The sequence below is a fragment of the Lynx rufus genome, unplaced genomic scaffold, assembly GCF_022079265.1.
Source record: "Lynx rufus isolate CCGP_SWC_20201006 ecotype Redwood Valley unplaced genomic scaffold, mLynRuf1.p SCAF_3, whole genome shotgun sequence".
Classification (NCBI taxonomy): Eukaryota; Metazoa; Chordata; class Mammalia; order Carnivora; family Felidae; genus Lynx; species Lynx rufus.
The window spans coordinates 91438170-91455302 of NW_025814845.1; the positions used below are offsets into that span (position 1 = coordinate 91438170).

General features: G+C 41.7%; 1 protein-coding gene across 3 annotated transcripts in view; it reads left to right on the forward strand.

The window, feature by feature from the left end:
• The window catches only part of ALPK1 (alpha kinase 1), a 136242-nt gene that overhangs the window by 104945 nt on the left and 14164 nt on the right, over positions 1 to 17133 (forward strand). Inside the window, exons 5-10 of one of the 3 annotated variants that reach the window (XM_047090629.1) lie at positions 636 to 834; positions 9656 to 9715; positions 11398 to 11484; positions 13022 to 13098; positions 14214 to 14309; positions 16607 to 16711. In XM_047090629.1, coding sequence (XP_046946585.1) covers positions 636 to 834; positions 9656 to 9715; positions 11398 to 11484; positions 13022 to 13098; positions 14214 to 14309; positions 16607 to 16711 — 624 coding nt within the window. Of the gene's footprint in view, positions 1 to 635; positions 835 to 5565; positions 6264 to 9655; positions 9716 to 9738; positions 10877 to 11397; positions 11485 to 13021; positions 13099 to 14213; positions 14310 to 16606; positions 16712 to 17133 lie in introns of those variants that run through there. The other 2 variants (XM_047090630.1, XM_047090631.1) reach the window with 2 other exon arrangements.

Sequence of the window (17133 nt, forward strand, 5' to 3'; positions counted from 1 at the left end):
GCAGAGTGTGGTGAATTGATGTGGAACCCTCTTCTAGATGTTACCATGACTGAAAGAACCAGCTAGCATAACAATATGTGTAGTGTAATCTCATTTATGAGAGAGAAAAGGAGGGAGAAGAGAAGGGGGGGGGGGAGAAAGCAAGGCAAGACAAGGAATCAATTAATGCCTAAACACACATAAAAGGGTAGAAGTTTCTAGAAGGATCGCTCTCACACCATTATGAGGAAGAATGAGAATGAGCTTGGGGGCAAGGAGGGTAAAAACTAATGTAAAGAGTCAACTAACTAAAGGGCACTTTTCATTTTTACCTTGTGTTTGAATGTTCTAATAACAGGAAATATGCATTTAGCACTTGTATAATTTTAGAACCGTAGTGGGGGAAATGAAAGAAATATTTTCTGTCCCAGTTGAATTCGATTTTTCCTTTTTTCCATTATTCCATTTCCAAAAAATTTATTTTTTTTCTTTTAGTTCGGCCGCCCAAGAAAGTATGTCTCTCCCCTAGTTCTAGGTTTGCTTTCTCTTGTTTCAACAAAAACACCTAGAGATTAAGCTTGGTGTCACGGCTGCCTTCTTTTTGCGCCGGGCGCGGCTTCTGTCTGGTTCATGACGTCCCGTGGATGTCCCTCCAGGCGTCCTTGAAAGCCTCCATCCTCGCCCGCGACTGCGCCACGGCTGCTGCCATTGTGTTCTTAAGCGACCGGTTCCTGTACGGGCTCGACGTGTCGGGCAAGCTCCTGCAGGTCGCCAAAAGGCTCCACAAGTTGCAGCCCGGAACGCCAATTGCCCCGCAGGTGGTCATTCGCCAAGCCCGACTCTCGGTCAACGCAGGTAGGCCTCCTCCCGCCGGCCCGGGGCGTTCAGCCGCGGGCTCGCTTTCCCTCCGGGACTACTTGACTTCCGCGGGGGAGTGCGGCGGGCACCCGGGCCCGCGGGCCATCTTTTCAAGCTGCGGGCTCTCCCCGCCCCCGGCCCGCGATGCCCTTCCACCCGCCTCTTGCCAGCACAAAGGCCCTGGCATAAAGGGTTTCAGAGCCAAAAGCGGTAGAGAAAATTGTGAAAGGGTGTGGAAAATACTAATTGGAGCTTTTGTCTTCTAACAAATCTGTCCTGCTGCTTTCAAACAGGGGTATCTGAATTGCTATACTTCTGACCAAGAGCCTTTAAAAAGCAGATTAAAATTCTACTATTTTCTCTTAGTTCTCCTGTCTCCTTTCTGCAGGGCCACTTGACTATGCTAACAATAGAGCTGACAAACCCACTGAAGTAATTTGAGGGTTTTTTCCATCCCTGGGAACACCGGTACAGTACCTGATTAGGCCTTAAAGTATCTTTTTTTTTTCCTTCTGTCACTTTGAATGAAATGAAAAATGAGGCTGACATTCTAACTTAGGATGTAATGTAGAGGGGGATTGGAGGGGAAAGAGACCTGCTATGCATTACAGTGAAGTTTACTTCTATAGCATTTTTGAATTATTTAAGTTACTGATAACCATGAGGTTTAGAAATGTGTAGCCTGCTATTCTCACTTCTAAGAGTGAAAGAATAAAGGACAGAAGTAGAAAGCAAGTTGCCCTTCCCGGACTGGCTCAGTTTTTTAAATTGATTTTAGCTATTGTTGCTGTTTTTAATAAGCCTGGCCTGCAAGGAGTTAAAATATCTTTACTTCACTCCCTTTTTAAAACTGATTTTAGTTATTGTTGCTGTTTTTAATAAGCCTGGCCTGCAAGGAGTTAAAATATCTTTACTTCACTTCCTTTGAAAAGGAACTGTACTAACTATACTAAATGGGACAATTGTTGGATGCAGAGAGGCACAGAGATAAAAGGACATGAGAGAAATGGGCTTGTGGAGGTTAACTTTTCAAAAGCCCAAGTTCATTCACTTTCAAGTTCTTGCAGCTGTGCGTAAATTGTGTCCATGTTGGTTACTCTTCTAGAGTAACTGCAGGGACGGAGTGGAACTTAGGAAAACTTCCTTCCTTCCAAAATCCCTGATCTTGGACATTTTACAGTGTTTTGAGTTTATAATGTTTGGGGGATGAGGAAAACCTAGCAACTAATGTTCCTTCTGATGGCATCAGATGGCGATGATGTGTGTGTGTAGCACTCTGTGGGGAGGACAGAATGATGAAGGCTGGGCGTGCACAGGCAGACTTCCATATTGGTTCTTCTCAGTTGGAACTTGGAAGAGTTAATGTGACCTCGTTTCTGGTATACGGAATTGCTATGGTGGGACATAGAAATTGAGGTCAAGTGGTAAGCAGGCCTGTTGATAGCTTTGCTTTACACAGCCAAACCGAACTTTTCGCTGGTTCATTTTGTTGTTTCTCTCAGGCTTCCAACTATGATAACAACTAAGCCTAGATATCGTCATGAGCAGTATGCTCCTCTGTTCACATATCGTACACCTTAGATAAAATCCTAGATCTTACTCCCCAACAGTTGGGTTGTCTTTTCCTCAAAGAAGCTACCAAAAGAGCCACAAGAACACAAACACAGCCTTGGTTAAGTGAAGACAGTAAAACCTTGGTTTGTGAGCATAATTTGTTCTGGAAATATGCTTGTAATCCAAAGCACTTGTATATCCAAGCGAACTACCCCATAAGAAATAATGGAAACTCAGATGATTCGTTCCCCAACCCAAACATATTCATATAAAAATGATTACAATACTGGAATAGAATACAAAATAGTAAAGAAAATACAAAATATAAAGAAAAACAAATTAACCTGTACTTACTTTGAAAACCTTCATGGCTGATGTGAGGGAGACTAGAGGAGGGTTACTGTGTAGGATGACTTTCACTATCAGTAACAGAATCACTGCTATCTAGTGGCTCCATGGAATCTTTTTCTTTTCATGCAACTTTAATAAGGAACCTATCCAAGGACACTTGCTTTTGCCTCCTTTTGAGGATTTCGCTGAAATGTGACATCCCATTGTTGTTAAACAGATTCATCGTTCACATGGCTACAGCCTTATTCGGGTGGTGCTTTTCTGTAAAATTTTGCACTGCTCTCCATATTTTACACATCTCCCTAATCTCATTTGAGGTGAGGGATTCCTCTGCCTTTTTTTCCTCCTCCTCTGCAGATGAGACAAGACACAGACTTCTTATAAAATCTTGAAGTTTTGGCCACTCGCATACCTCATTTGACCTTCTCCATGATTTCCTTCTCAACTTCCACCATAATCATCTCCTTCTTCTTACCACCTTTCTTTTCAAACTTTTTCTGCATGGGAGCCATTGTATATGCTCGCATGGATGTTGACTACAGCACAGCATTAATAAACTCTTGTCATATACTGTATTTAATGTAACTGGCAATAAGGCAGCAGAGGAAAGAGTCTGTATCTGCAGGCAGCCTGACCTAGAATGAAGCAAAGCATTCCTAAGCTTACTCTTGTATGGAAAAGCAAAGGACTGTCCATAGGTGCTTTGAAGTGACAAATAATACACTATCGCCAGGTGTGGGCACCTTCCAACGTTCTAAAAAATCACTGATTTCTGCCAAACACTGCGGTCTGAGACCCAGCATCCGACCATAGGAGAAGATCACCCACAGTTCCTCAGAGAGAGAGAAGAACCATTGGCTCAGTTGTGATAATGTGACATTCTACTTGTATTGCAAGACATTGCTCATTTATCAAGTTAAATTTTATTAGAAATGTTTGTTTGTCTTGGGGAACACTCGCAGAGCAAGTTATTTGCAATCCAAGGTTTTACTGTATTTGTGAATTTCTGCCCTCAAACAACTCTTGAGCCTCCCCCTACACCAGATGTCTCAAAGAGAGAGAGAGACTTAGAGCAGGGGTGGTGTCCTGGTAAAGAAGGTGCCATGGAAAGGGGTCTCCATCCTCAGCACCTGGGACTCTTGGGTCAGAAGAGTAAGATGCCTATATGATATTATAAGGAGTAAGGAAGAGGAATAAAGGTAATATGAGGGGACGGCACAGCCCTACTGTTACCCTTCCTGATATCCACCCAAAACACATTCCAAGGTTGGGGGCATTTCAACATGTGGGGTTTCAGAGGCAATGGATGGCATCGTGAGCCTGCTCAGCTCACCCTTGCCTAAAATTAGGAGGCCAAACCTTTTAAGCCATAATTAGAGATAAAGGTTAAAATTTCCAGTTCCATCAACATGGAGCAGTAAGCAAGCATAGAATCTTCTCCCATTACATAAATATTGTGAATAATTTTTTTTTAAGCGCTGGAAATACAGAAAGTGTTCAAAGTTATAACAGTAGACTACTGCTTATGACACTATAGCTGGAGGGGTTCACACTTGGATGTGGTCCTAAGGGAAGGGACTGTCATTTTAATCCTCATGCAAGGACAAGAGACAGCACCTTGGGCCTATGTGAGGAGTGAAATATTTACATAAAGCTGGAATTCTTAAAGGTGTGCACAGCTCTGTGTGGGGACTGAACAGCTCTACCAGCTCTCCCACGGAAGTGGCAAGGAAGCTTGCTCTCTGCCCAAGCTCTGGGTAGATGCCAAAAAAAAATCTCCCCAAACAAATGAAAACCCCAAGACGTGAGTGTGCCAAACATGAGTATGGAGTCTCAATTTACCCTACCCGTAAGAGAGGGAATCCCCCCAAGTAATTAACAGAAAAAAAAACAGTTTAGTACTTACATTTTGGGGTCCCAGCAGAATATCAAGTACAAAACTATGCTCTAGAGAAACATCCACAGTCCAGGAGCGTAGGAATTCCACAGGAGAATATTACTTGCTGAAGATGCCCTCGGATTAAACTGTATAAGCAACGAAGGAAATGAAACATGGGAGAGAAGAACATTGTGTACCATACACAGGAAACGTGGCACTCCAGAACAAAATATAAAAGTAGAACAACTTAAAAGACTCATATGGCTTTTTTTTTTAATGTTTATTTATTTATTTATTTTGGAGAGAGAGCACAAGCAGGGGAGGGGCAGAGAGAGAGGGAGACACAAAATTTGAAGCAGGCTCCAGGTTCTGAGCTGTCAGCACAGAGCCCAAAGCCCCTTGTATGGCTTTCTTTTTTTTTTTTAAGTTTATTTATGTATTTATTTATTTATTTATTTCTCTATCTATCTTGAGATAGAGTGTGTGAGTGGGGGAGTGGCAGAAAGGGTGAAAGAATTCCAAGCAGGCTCTGTGCTGGCAGCATGGCCCAACGTGGATCAGGCTTGAACACACAAACCATGAGATCATGATCTGAGCCCAAATCAAGAGTTGGATGCTTAACCAAGTCACCCCTGTGCCCCAAGACTCATATGACTTTAAAAAATCATATGTTTAAAGAATAGAACACAGGGGTGCCTGGGTGGCTCAGTCAGTTAAGTGTCTGACTTCGGCTCAGGTCATGATCTCATGGTTAACGGGTTCGAGCCCCGTGTCAGGCTCTGTGCTGACAGCTCAGAGCCTGGAGCTTGCTTCAGATTCTGTGTCTCCCTTTCTCTCTGCGCCTAGCCCACTCTCACTCTGCCTCTCTCTCTCTCTTTCTCTCTCTCTCTCTCTCTCTCAAAAAGTAAATAAACAAAAAAATAATAATAAAAAGAACACAACAGGAAAAGAAAATGATTCACTGTTTTTAAAAAGAACTTAAGAGAGCTTTCAGGAAAAAAAAATACAGCAATTAAAAATCAGTGTGGTTGTCAGAAAGTTTAGTAATTGGTAGGAAATTGCCTACAAGGCAGGCACAGCATATAAGTTTCTTTTTTTGTAGCTACAGGCTACAAGAGTGCAACCATACAGTGATGGCTAGAAAGAGCCAAAAACCCAGCAGCTCTCCCAGTTGGTGGTGATGCTTTTCCGAATTTCAAGTGCTGATAAGGACACCACCTGCCAAACAAGCTGCTTAAACTGAGGTGAATTCAATAAAATAGATTATTAGAAAAATGAAAGGAAAAAAAAAAAGAGACCTAAAACTTTAAGTCCAAAGTATTTATTATTAGGTTGAAGAGTCACAACATTACTTTGGCAAAAGATAAAAAAAAAATTTCTAAATGTTCACTCTCCATTTTTCACTTAATCTCATCTCAGACCAATGATAAAAACTCACAAATGGTGGTGCTTCCTAAACTTTGATGAGGCACCTGGAGAGCTTCCTGAAAATGCAGATCCTGATTGAGTAGGTCTGTGTCAAGGTCTCAGAGTCTGCGTTTCCAACCAGCCCCCAGACAACACTGATGCTGCTGTTCCTGGAACCTCACTTGACCAGCAAAGGACTATCCAAAGACTCTAAATATGCGCCCACCTGCTCCCGGTGAGTGGTAACAACCACCCAGTAAAGATCAATTTCCTAGGCCAGTTTCTCAGGTGTTCCATCCCCCTAACTGACCTACCTCAAATGTGTTCCTGCAGCAGGTCAAACGGTGGGAGAGAAAATGATGGACCTGGGTGTTATATTTAAGGAAAATCCTGAGAATGAAGCATATAGAGTTAGGTGGATGCAAATATGAAAGCGGCATTTTAAAAACTTGGAGAAATAGAATGTAAAAAACATAATGGGACTTCTGGGAGAATTGACTGGAATCGAAGGAAAAAATGTGTCTTTGAGCAGAAAAGGTGGACCCAACCTTGAGCAAAAAAAATTTTTAATAAAAAATCACCCAGACACAAAACTACAGAAAATCAAACAATGAGGAAATCTTAAAGGAAACAAGAAAAGACAGATTATTTATATGGGAACTATATTTAGACTGAAAAAAGCATCTTATCAGGAATAAGAGTCCAGAAAGCAATGAAATCTACCAAAAAAAAAATTTTTTTGAGAGGAACTAGCTTTTCAGCCTAGAATTTTATACTCAGCAAAAATCATCATTCAAAAGTGAGGACAAAATTCACATTTTCAGACAAAGACTAAAAATAATTATTATTCTCAAGACATCTCTCTCACGCACACACACATTAAAGAACGTGTGTTGTTAAGGAGGAAGTTGAATCTATACAGATTGAGTAGGAGATTCAAAAAGCAATGGTAAAGAAAGAATTGGTAAATGCATAGGTCAAACTAACTAAAAGCAAAATAAAAGGAAATTATATGGTAGTATCATTTACATAATTTATCAGGTGCAAAAATCTTAATATCAAATTGACCAGTATTGTATTAAATTAATAATAATACATTACAGTAAAGGAAGGCTATTATCTGTTTATTCCAGAAACATAAGGATGGTTAATGTTTAAAAGTTGATCCATTCACGGGCTCCTGGGTGGCTCAGTTGGTTAAGCATCATACTTCAGCTCATTGGGATCTCGCAGTCTGTGAGTTCAAACCCCACGTTGGACTCTGTGCTCACAACTCACAGCCTGGAGCCTGCTTTGGATTCTGTGTCTCCCTCTTTCTCTTCCCCTCTCCTACTCATTCTCTTTCTCTCTCTCTCAAAAATACATAAACAACAAATTTCTTTAAAAAAAAATAAAAATTGATTCATTCAGGGTTGCCTGGCTGGCTCAGTTGGTAAAGCATGTGACTCTTGATCTTGGGGTCATGAGTTCAAGCCCCACATTGGGTGTAGGGCTTACTACAAATGATAATAATAATAATTGACTCATTCAATTCACCTAATGGACAGAATAAACAAGAAAACTATGTGTTCACCTAAATTGATGTGAGAAGTGTTTTATAAAATGTTAACCCATTTAGATTGAAAATACAAACTAGAGTTAGAGATGTTATTGGTCAGCTTCCAGTCAGGAGTCAGAAACAACACAATAATTTGAAAAAGGAAAGTTCAGTATAAAAGAGTTATTAACTATATCAGGAGATTAATGAGGGATTGGCTAGTAAGTAGTAAAGAAGACTCTGAAGAATACAGGATAAGCAGTTATAAGGAGCAGCCACTATCCCTTATACTGAAAGCATATGAGAAAAAGTTCACAAGCGCACAGCCAGTCACACCAGGGCCGTGATCAAGACCTTGTTGGAGAAGGCACCGCCATGACTCACTGGATGGTAGAGAGGTCAAGGAGTTTCCATGCCAGCAGAACTCACTGGAAATCCACCCTCTGGGGTGCCGAGGGACGCCATCCACAGAGAGGTGCCACCACAAAGCAGCTTTTATGGAACACCAGGGGGAAACATTCATGGAGCCGTGCCTCACTGGCAGGCAGCACTCACTCCACTGTGAAGTCACCTGAGAGGATGCTGCAGGAACCTGCTGGCTGCTGGGTGCCGCTGACCTTTGAGGAGCCAGGTGCTGGAGAAGCCACCTGTGTTGTAGGAAGAAGGCACAGGAGAAGCCAGGATCGCTGCAGGAGGCAGGCATTGGAGAAGCTGTATGCACGGCAGGAGCCTGGCAAGAATGGCACACTACATGAGGAAGAGAAGCATCTTCCCCTTGCAGTGTCTCTCCATGCCATCTTTTATTTTTTTTAACGTTTATTTATTTTTGAGAGAGAGACAGACAGACAGAGTGTGAGCAGGGGAGGGGCAGAGAGGGAGACACAGAATCAGAAGTGGGCTCCAGGCTCTGAGCTGTCAGCACAGAGCCCGACGCAGGGCTCGAACTCACAAACTGTGAGATCATGACCTGAGCCGAAGTCGGACGCTTAACCGACTGAGCCACCCAGGAGCCCCCTCTCTCCACACCATCTAATGACAAAGCTGGCAAAGGAGAAATACTTACAAGGTCCATTCCCATTATTGCAAAGCAGGCAATAAAGGATGAATTTGAAGCTGAAAGGCAATAAGCTGATAGCTGCACAAGAGGGAACTTCTTAACCTGATAAAAAGGAAGCAACTGGAAACCTTTGGCAAAACTACTGATGGAAAATTAGGAATATTCCTTTTAAAATCAAGTCAAGAAAAAAATGCATCTTGTTATCACTTCTGTTTGATCGTAAACTGGAAGTCCTCCCAATGCAATGAAAACAGAAAAAGAAATAAGAGGTATAAAGATTAGAAATGAATAAACACGATTAGCAGGATTTGTGCACAGTGTGATTGCCCACATAGAAAACTTCAAGAAATACACAGATTATTAGAATTAAGACATTCAGCAAATGTGGCGAATACAAATCAATATGTTTTAAAACTACCCATCCTTATATATCAGCAAAACCTAATTAGAAAATATAACTTTTAAGAAGAAAGATACCTTTGGTAAAATTTATTTACATAGGTATTTCAAGTTATTGCTCTCTTTCCAAACATTGGAATGAATAAATTTTAATCAGGACCTAACTCATGATTTCAGAAAGTGGTTTTCCCCTTCTTTCCTTCCTTCCGTCTTTATTTCCTTCCTTCCCTCCTTCCTTCCTTCCTTCCTTCCTTCCTTCCTTCCTACCTTCCTTCCTTCCTTCCTTCTTTTCAATAGTCTTGTTCACAGAAAGAAGACACAATGTTTTACAATGGTTTATCTTTACTTTTCAAGCCTCATTCTATATGAATGTGTGTGTGTGTGCTTGTGTGTGTGTAAATCTAATTGCCATTTCAGATACTGTGCAACTTCCCATCTCACCGATTCCTGGAAATGTCATCTTTCTCTTCACTTTCAATTCACATAACAATGATGTCGTTATTGCTGTTAAATTTTAAAATAGAATGTTTCCAAGAGAGGTAACAGTGTGTTAACCTTAGAGCTTAAACTACTAGTAGTATTGAAGGCACATGTTCAGGTACTAATTGTGTGGCATTTGGTTGCTTCTTTTCAGGGAAACTTTTAAAAGCAGAATATATCCTGAGCAGTCTAATAAGCAACAACGGAGCAACAGGTAAGGTGCTTTCCTATCTTCACAACGACCTTCACCTGCAGTCCCTTCTGGAGTTCTAGTTTACAAGCACCTGAATGACCTAATAGTTGCTGTAGACCAGATGTCTCCAGAACTAGCTAGGACTGACTTTGCCGTTAGTGAATGAAGTGGCTTTGGTCAAGGAGCTTATTTCTCTGTGTCTTCATTTTCTGTAATTAAAAATGAAAGCAAAACAGAACAACCAAAGCTCCTAAACTTCTGGGCTTATTGTAGAGTGTACTATCTAAGGACAATATGCTGTTAAAGCAGGTAACTCTGTGGGCCTCAGGAGGGGCTCAGTAGCAGCCTTTAGGAGAATTGTAAATGGAGATAAAGTCTGTAAGTTGAGAAAAATATATTTATGGCTTTATGTATTTAAATGGTTTGGAAAGTAAATTTGATTTTGCTATGTATGTACTTTCAGAAAAACTTATTTTGAAATGGATTTCTTTCAATATTTAAGCATACATGAAAGGAAGCAAGTACTAATAGTTGGGCAACAAATCATTTATTCCTTCAGATATCTTGTCTGAAATTCTGGGCGTTAAAGACAACAAGTTTCCCAGTAAGTTGAACACAACCTCCAGTAGACTTTTAAGCTCAGTCTGCTTGGATATAAGGTCCCAAGCACCTTGAAACTTGTAGACATTCCAGTGGAGAGGCGGTTTGGAATATCGATATTGACCACATACCCATCATTTGTGTCCACCATCACTAACCTATGATATACACACTTCCATCTTCTACACCACATATGCAGACACACACACACACACACACACACACACACACACACAGATTAAAAGCTGGGGAGAAAACAGAAAGGGTGATGTGATAGAGAATCAAGGGGGTATAGTAATGAGTTTGACTCTGTTTTTGGTGTTTGCCCACTGACAGTTTTCAGACCCCAGCCTTCTGCGACCCACTTTGTTCCACAACTGGACAGGCTGGGGCGGGGGGGGAGGGTTGTCTTTTGGTTTGTTTTAAACCTACTCAGCAGTAAACCAGGCATAGCTTGTGGGAGACTTTACCCCAGCCCACACCCTAATCACAATAAAAACCAAAGCCACTCACCACTCTCTTCACACAAGTCAAATGAACCAGCTTGGGTGCCTGTCTCCTCTCCTCAGAAAGACTCATTATGTGAGTACTAAATCTTTTCATATCTTGGGGTGTGTGTGTGTGTGTGTGTGTGTGTGTGTGTGAGCACGCACAACCATCAGTCTCAACCTACAAACTAAATTTTGGGTGGATAGGAAGGATCCCACCCTCCATTAGGCAACCACAAGACAGTGGGGTAGTACTATGGTAAATCAATCTGGGGGGCTTGGAGGCAATAGCATTGAGGCTGAGACCTGAAGTAGAAGGAGCTGGTCTCCTCAGGAACCATGCCATGGCAGAGCACAGTCAGTTGGGAGACTTGGAGACCAGACAGGAGTTCAAGTGAGAACTAGGATTCTTGGTATTCACATACAAGTTCTGTGAAGGCTTGTATGTTATAGCAAGGAGTTTGGACCTTTCTCAATGTAGAGAAGAGATCGTCTCTCAAACCTGTATCACATGTGCTCATGAAGGCTTCGGTGAAATTAGTTTCGTTTTACCAGGCTCTTTACTTGATAACTAGGAGCTGAAACTATTTTTCTTTTTTCCCTCTTTTGTTGTAGGTACCTGGCTGTACCGAAACGAAAGTGACAAGATCCTGGTGCAGTCAGTCTGCATACAGATCAGAGGGCAAATTCTGCAAAAGCTAGGTACGGTCATCAAACATTCGCTGCTCTCAGGGCTCATTTACAAAGTCTGGCTACGAGATATTACTGTGGAATTTTCTCATTGTATCTGGTTCAAATTGCTAATCCTCACTTTTCTTAGTTTCCTCATCGAAAAGAAAATGACATTTGGGATCCCAGGAGTGTTATGAACATTAATAAAACAAAATATTTTCTGTTGAATTGTGTTAAAGAAATGTACAGTTGTACACTGTGGTATTAACCGTAGGATTCTTGGTAATAATTCTGGCATCTGACTTTCAGTTCTACAGGACTCTATGTGATAAGAGGGACACCTTATTCTAAACCACCCTGACACCTTACCCATTCACTCCTCAGAGGGCATTCCTCAGGTTGTAAGGCAAAATTTATAGAATGCTAGTTGTGCTTTATTTTTTTCTCTCTCTTTTAATGTTAAGGGTATACCTTAAAAAAAATGCCCTTAAAGCTCCCAAAGGATGGTTAAAAGGAGGGAAAACAAACAAGGAAAAAAGATAATACGGCCAGCAATTACCAAGAGCTCTGCGGTAATAGGCTCAGAACTGTTAGACCTCAGGTTCAGATGGGCCACGAGGCAAGTACACCTGAAATGCGTAGAATGCTAGTTGTGCTTTAAAATGCATGGCCCTACCCTGTTGTTTATGGTCCATCAAGCCTGAGTGGCTTGCCAACAGCCCACGAAAGGGTCTCTGGCACTGTCCCCACAGACAGGGCAACCTGGACATCAGAGGTTCCAAGGAGGGGTCCTGAGGAGGGACACAGGGCAGCGGCTATGCTGTCAGCTGGAGGGAAGAAGGAACTACTGGGGAGCCGCTGGGGGCCCTGTGGGCTTCTTAGACTGTCCCCAAGCCCTTTGCTCACCTGAACGTAGAAGACTTTAAAAAACAACAAAAAGGAAAAATAAAAAGGAGCTGTAGGTGCTTAAATAAATTACTTAATTAAATAAAATGCAAACTAAGGTGTTTGAAAATGTTAGCATAGAATGGTAATTATTCTTGTAAATAGTGTATTTAATTATTTTTATGTTAATGTAGTATTATATATGATATGTAATATTTTTCACTGTTTTCCTGTGAAAGGGAAGCATTATCTGTATTAAATCAGCTGGAAAAATATGTTGCTGTTTTTCCAGCAGATTGGCATTTGCTGATTGCTCTCAATCTAATCCAGCCCTAAATTTTCCTAACGGGAGCCAATGAATCTTCTTTCTGTATTAGTTTTCAAAAGTATCTTCTAGGGGCGCCTGGGTGGCGCAGTCGGTTAGGCGTCCGACTTCAGCCAAGTCACGATCTCGCGGTCCGGGAGTTCGAGCCCCGCGTCAGGCTCTGGGCTGATGGCTCGAAGCCTAGAGCCTGCTTCCGATTCTGTGTCTCCCTCTCTCTCTGCCCCTCCCCCGTTCATGCTCTGTCTCTCTCTGTCCCAAAAATGAATAAATGTTAAAATTGTTTAAAAAAAAAAATATTTTCTAGCACAATGCACAGATACTAGCAGTTTGTCTCATCTCTCTCCCTTTTTTTTTCAGGGATGTGGTACGAAGCAGCAGAGGTAATATGGGCCTCAATCATAGGGTATTTGACCCTTCCTCAGCCAGATAGAAAGGTGGTTTATCTAGTGCTTTTTTTCCTCTCCTATCCTACATTTGTCTTTGGCTGATTATCTCCTTGTGGCATAATGCAGTGTATTGTTTATCAATTTTATTGGTCCTATTTTTATTGATTCTACATGGGCATAGGACCACGAACACTTGGTAATTTCCTCTTGTGTCTTGCTCCATCCCCATTCACAGCCAGACTCCTGGCATGTATGTAGTGTTTTCACGTTTATTTCTAACTATCTTTTTTTTTAATTTTTTTAAATGTTTTTATTTATTTTTGAGACAGAGGGAGACAGAGCAGAGTGGGGGAGGGGCAGAGAGATAGAGAAACATAGAATCTGAAGCGGGCTCCAGGCTCTGAGCTGTCAGCACAGAGCCCGAAGCGGGGCTCAAACTCACGGAGAGTGAGATCATGACCCAAGCCGAAGTCGGACACTCAACCGACTGAGCCAAATCTATTTATATTTTTATTTCTATTATTCACTTATCCATTTCTTTTATTATATATTTAGCCTTTGCCTGATTCCACAGCAAAGTTGAGATAACCAAGCTGCTTATATGTAAAATCATTTTCCCTCCGTTGAGTGAGCAGACTCCAATCCAAGAAATTTGAGAGGCACCATTTGCTTCCCTACTTAATGTTTTCATTCTCTGTAGCTCTGTAAGAGTATTCTCCTCGTTAACTGGAGCACTGCGTTATCACCTGTATCAGCAATGCCACCGCCTACAACCCTTTTCCCACACAGACAGAATGGGATGCGAGGACGCATGCTTGGGCCAATCCTTTAAGCCTCTAGCAGTATGAAGAAGTTAGTGTTGACAGTCCAGTAAAGCCCAACTAAGAAATAGCTGTGTTTACACTCAGGATCTGATGATCTTTCAAGCCTGTGGCATCCAGTTTAGAAGTATTTCCGCTGTCAGAATAACAAGAAGGAGGAGGAGGGGAAAGAGGAGGAGGAGGGAGAGGAGCAGGAGGAGGGGGAAGAGAGGAGAAGCAGAAGCAGCAACAGCAGCAATAATATTTCATATGGAGGACTAGTCATGGCCTTCAGGCCTTGAGATGAGACCAGTAATGGACCTTGAATTCCTAATCTGTGTTCTGTTTGTATTTTTCTTACAGGGTATTTCCACATCACTAGGTATACTGGCAGACATCTTCGTTTCCATGAGCAAAAATGATTATGAGAAGTTTAAAAACAATCCACAAATTAACTTGGTAATTATCACTTGGTCCAGAATGGCATCACCTACAAAACTGCCAACGTTCTTGGTGCTTGGTTTATCAATCTCATTCTCTTTCCGGGAGTCAGGGAGCACAGTGTCTCCCCTCTTCAAGTAACATGAACAGTCCTGGGGACAATTTCTATGGTGTCCTATTTGGCTTGATTATCTTAGCACCTAGCACAGTACCACACATACAGAGGGTACTAAAAAAATTAAAAATGACAAGTAAAAGAATGAATAAATATCATCAAAGTGATAAATGCTTTGAACCCCACTAATTTCTTTCAGAAAGAAATCAGAAAAATAAACTGAGGTCCGGACAAATTAAGTGACCTCTAATTCAGATTATCACACAATTCAGTTTCCACACTTGGCCCATCTCAGTGATAAAGTAAAGGGATAACAATTATAAAACTTTAATTACCCTCTGTTCAAATCAGAGCATCTGTCACTTGTCTAGATTCTTATTCTTAATAATGAGGGTTACTGGGGCGCCTGGGTGGCTCAGTGGGTTAAGCGTCCAACTTCAGCTCAGGTTATGAATTCACAGTTTGTGGGTTTGAGCCCTGCGTTGGGCTCTGTGCTGATAGAGCAGAGCCTGGAGCTTGCTTCAGATTCTGTGTCTCCCTCTCTCTGCTCCTCCCCCCCACCCCCCCCAACACTCACGCTCTCTCTCTCTCTCTCTCAAAAAGCAAACATTTAAAAAAATTTAAATAATGATTACTAATTTTTATATATTCCTTTATAATTCAAAAAGTATGTGAGTGTATGTGTGTGTGTGTGTATATATATACACACATATATATATATATACACACACATGTATATATGTATATGAGCTCCACAAAACCCTATGAAGTAGGTAGAGCAAAATATATCATTCCGATTTTAGAGAAAAATAAACTGAGGTCCAGACAAATTAAGTGACCTCTATAGTTTGCACACTAGGTAGGAAGGAAACTAGGAGCAGAACTCAGGTCTCTGTCCAGTTTGGAGCATCAACATAGACATTGAGCTGCTCTCCTGCACTGCACTGATACTGAAATTATTTTTTTAAGTTTATTTATTTTGAGAGAGATACAGCACAAATGGGGGAGGGGCAGAGAGAGGGAGAGAGGGAGAATCCCAAGCAGGCTCCACGCTGGCAGGACAGAGCCCAATGCGGGGCTCGAACTCACAAATGGTGAGATCATGACTGGAGCTAAAATCAAGAGTCAGATGCCTAACAGAATGAGCCACCTGGCACCCCGATATTGAGATTTTTAATAGTATCACAAAGATTGGCATTTTTTGTTAAATACTAAAGTGACAATAGTAACCATACTTAATAGTAATGAGTGTGGCGTAAGAAGGCTTGCAGCTTGCTGCTAACAATCTGAGTTTTAACAAAATGTTGCTTGTGCTGTCAGACCAACACACGAGAAAAGGGTTATATCTCTAGTTCAGTGAAGTTGTCTCTGATGACTGTTTAAAATTGTAAACTGCCAGGGCACCTGGTTGGCTCAGTCGGTAGAACATGTGACTCTTGAACTCAGGGTCATGAGTTCAAGCCCCACGTTAGATATAGAGCTTACCTTAAAAAAGAAAGGAAGGAAGGATGGACAGAAGGAAGGAAGAGGAAGAAAGGAAGAAAGAAAGAGAAAATTTTTAAAAAATTGCTAACTGCCTCCCCACCGTGGAGCTCCTTGACCTTTTCCTGCTTTATTTTTCTCTTGACTATTTGTCACCGTGTCAGATAATATGCATTTTACTCATTTTGCGTATTGACTGATCCCCTCCGCTCAATAGGAAGCAAGCTTATTTACTGCAGGCTCAACTGTCTGCTATCTCCTTCGTGTTTAGAACAGTGCCTGGCACATGGAGGTTCTCAATGCATATTTCTAGGATGAATGAATGAATCTTAATTGCTGTGAAATCATACATTAAAAGGCTCTTTGCCAAGAACAGTGCAGAAATCATCAGCTAATTTGGCTGCAAAATGTGGGGGATTTCTGTGAACAAAGAGTTGCATGATCCTGCAGAGAAACTTGTGTGAATTATTTTGCACACGTTAGGCCCACTCTGGGGAGGGAGGGGGATGGACTGTGTATGGGTGTTGGGGGATAGGACACTCAATTCCCTAGGGTCCTTTGAGACGCTTAACTCTTTCTTGGCACTGTTCAGGTGTTGTTGTGGTAAAGGGCAGGGTGTCCCTCAGAATCCTGAAAGAAAAGTAAAGGAATTTCATAGCCTGACTTTTGCTAATGGATAAATAATTGTCAACACAACACTTGGCCTGTTTTCTCACAGGGTTTGCTGAAGGAGTTTGACCACCATTTGCTCTCAGCTGCAGAAGCCTGCAAACTGGCAGCTGCCTTCAGTCCCTACACACCCCTCTTTGTGCTCACGGCTGTGGTAAGCAGGGTACAGCCCCACACTCTACCTCTCCCCAGTGATGGAAGCTACCAGTGAGAGGAAAAGGGCTAACCTAAAGTAGGCTTTGTGCACTTCATTGGAGAATTGTAATCAGACCTCATGTATGGAAAGGTTTTATCAGTCAGGGTAGGGACATCCTGGTGGAAGCTAAATTAATTCAGCCTGCGGGTCTGATGTTGTCTGCCTGAGGCCAATGGTTCCCAAGCACAGCAGAATCACACAAGGAGTCTTCTCAAAATGCACATTCCTGATCCACCTTAGACCCACTAAATGCAAATGTCTGGGATTAGTACTCGGAAATCTTTTATTCTGAAATACTGCCCAGGTGCACAGAGGGGTTTGGAAGCCACTACTCTGTTGTTTTGATTATTGTTAAATAAATGATGTGTTTATATATAGCA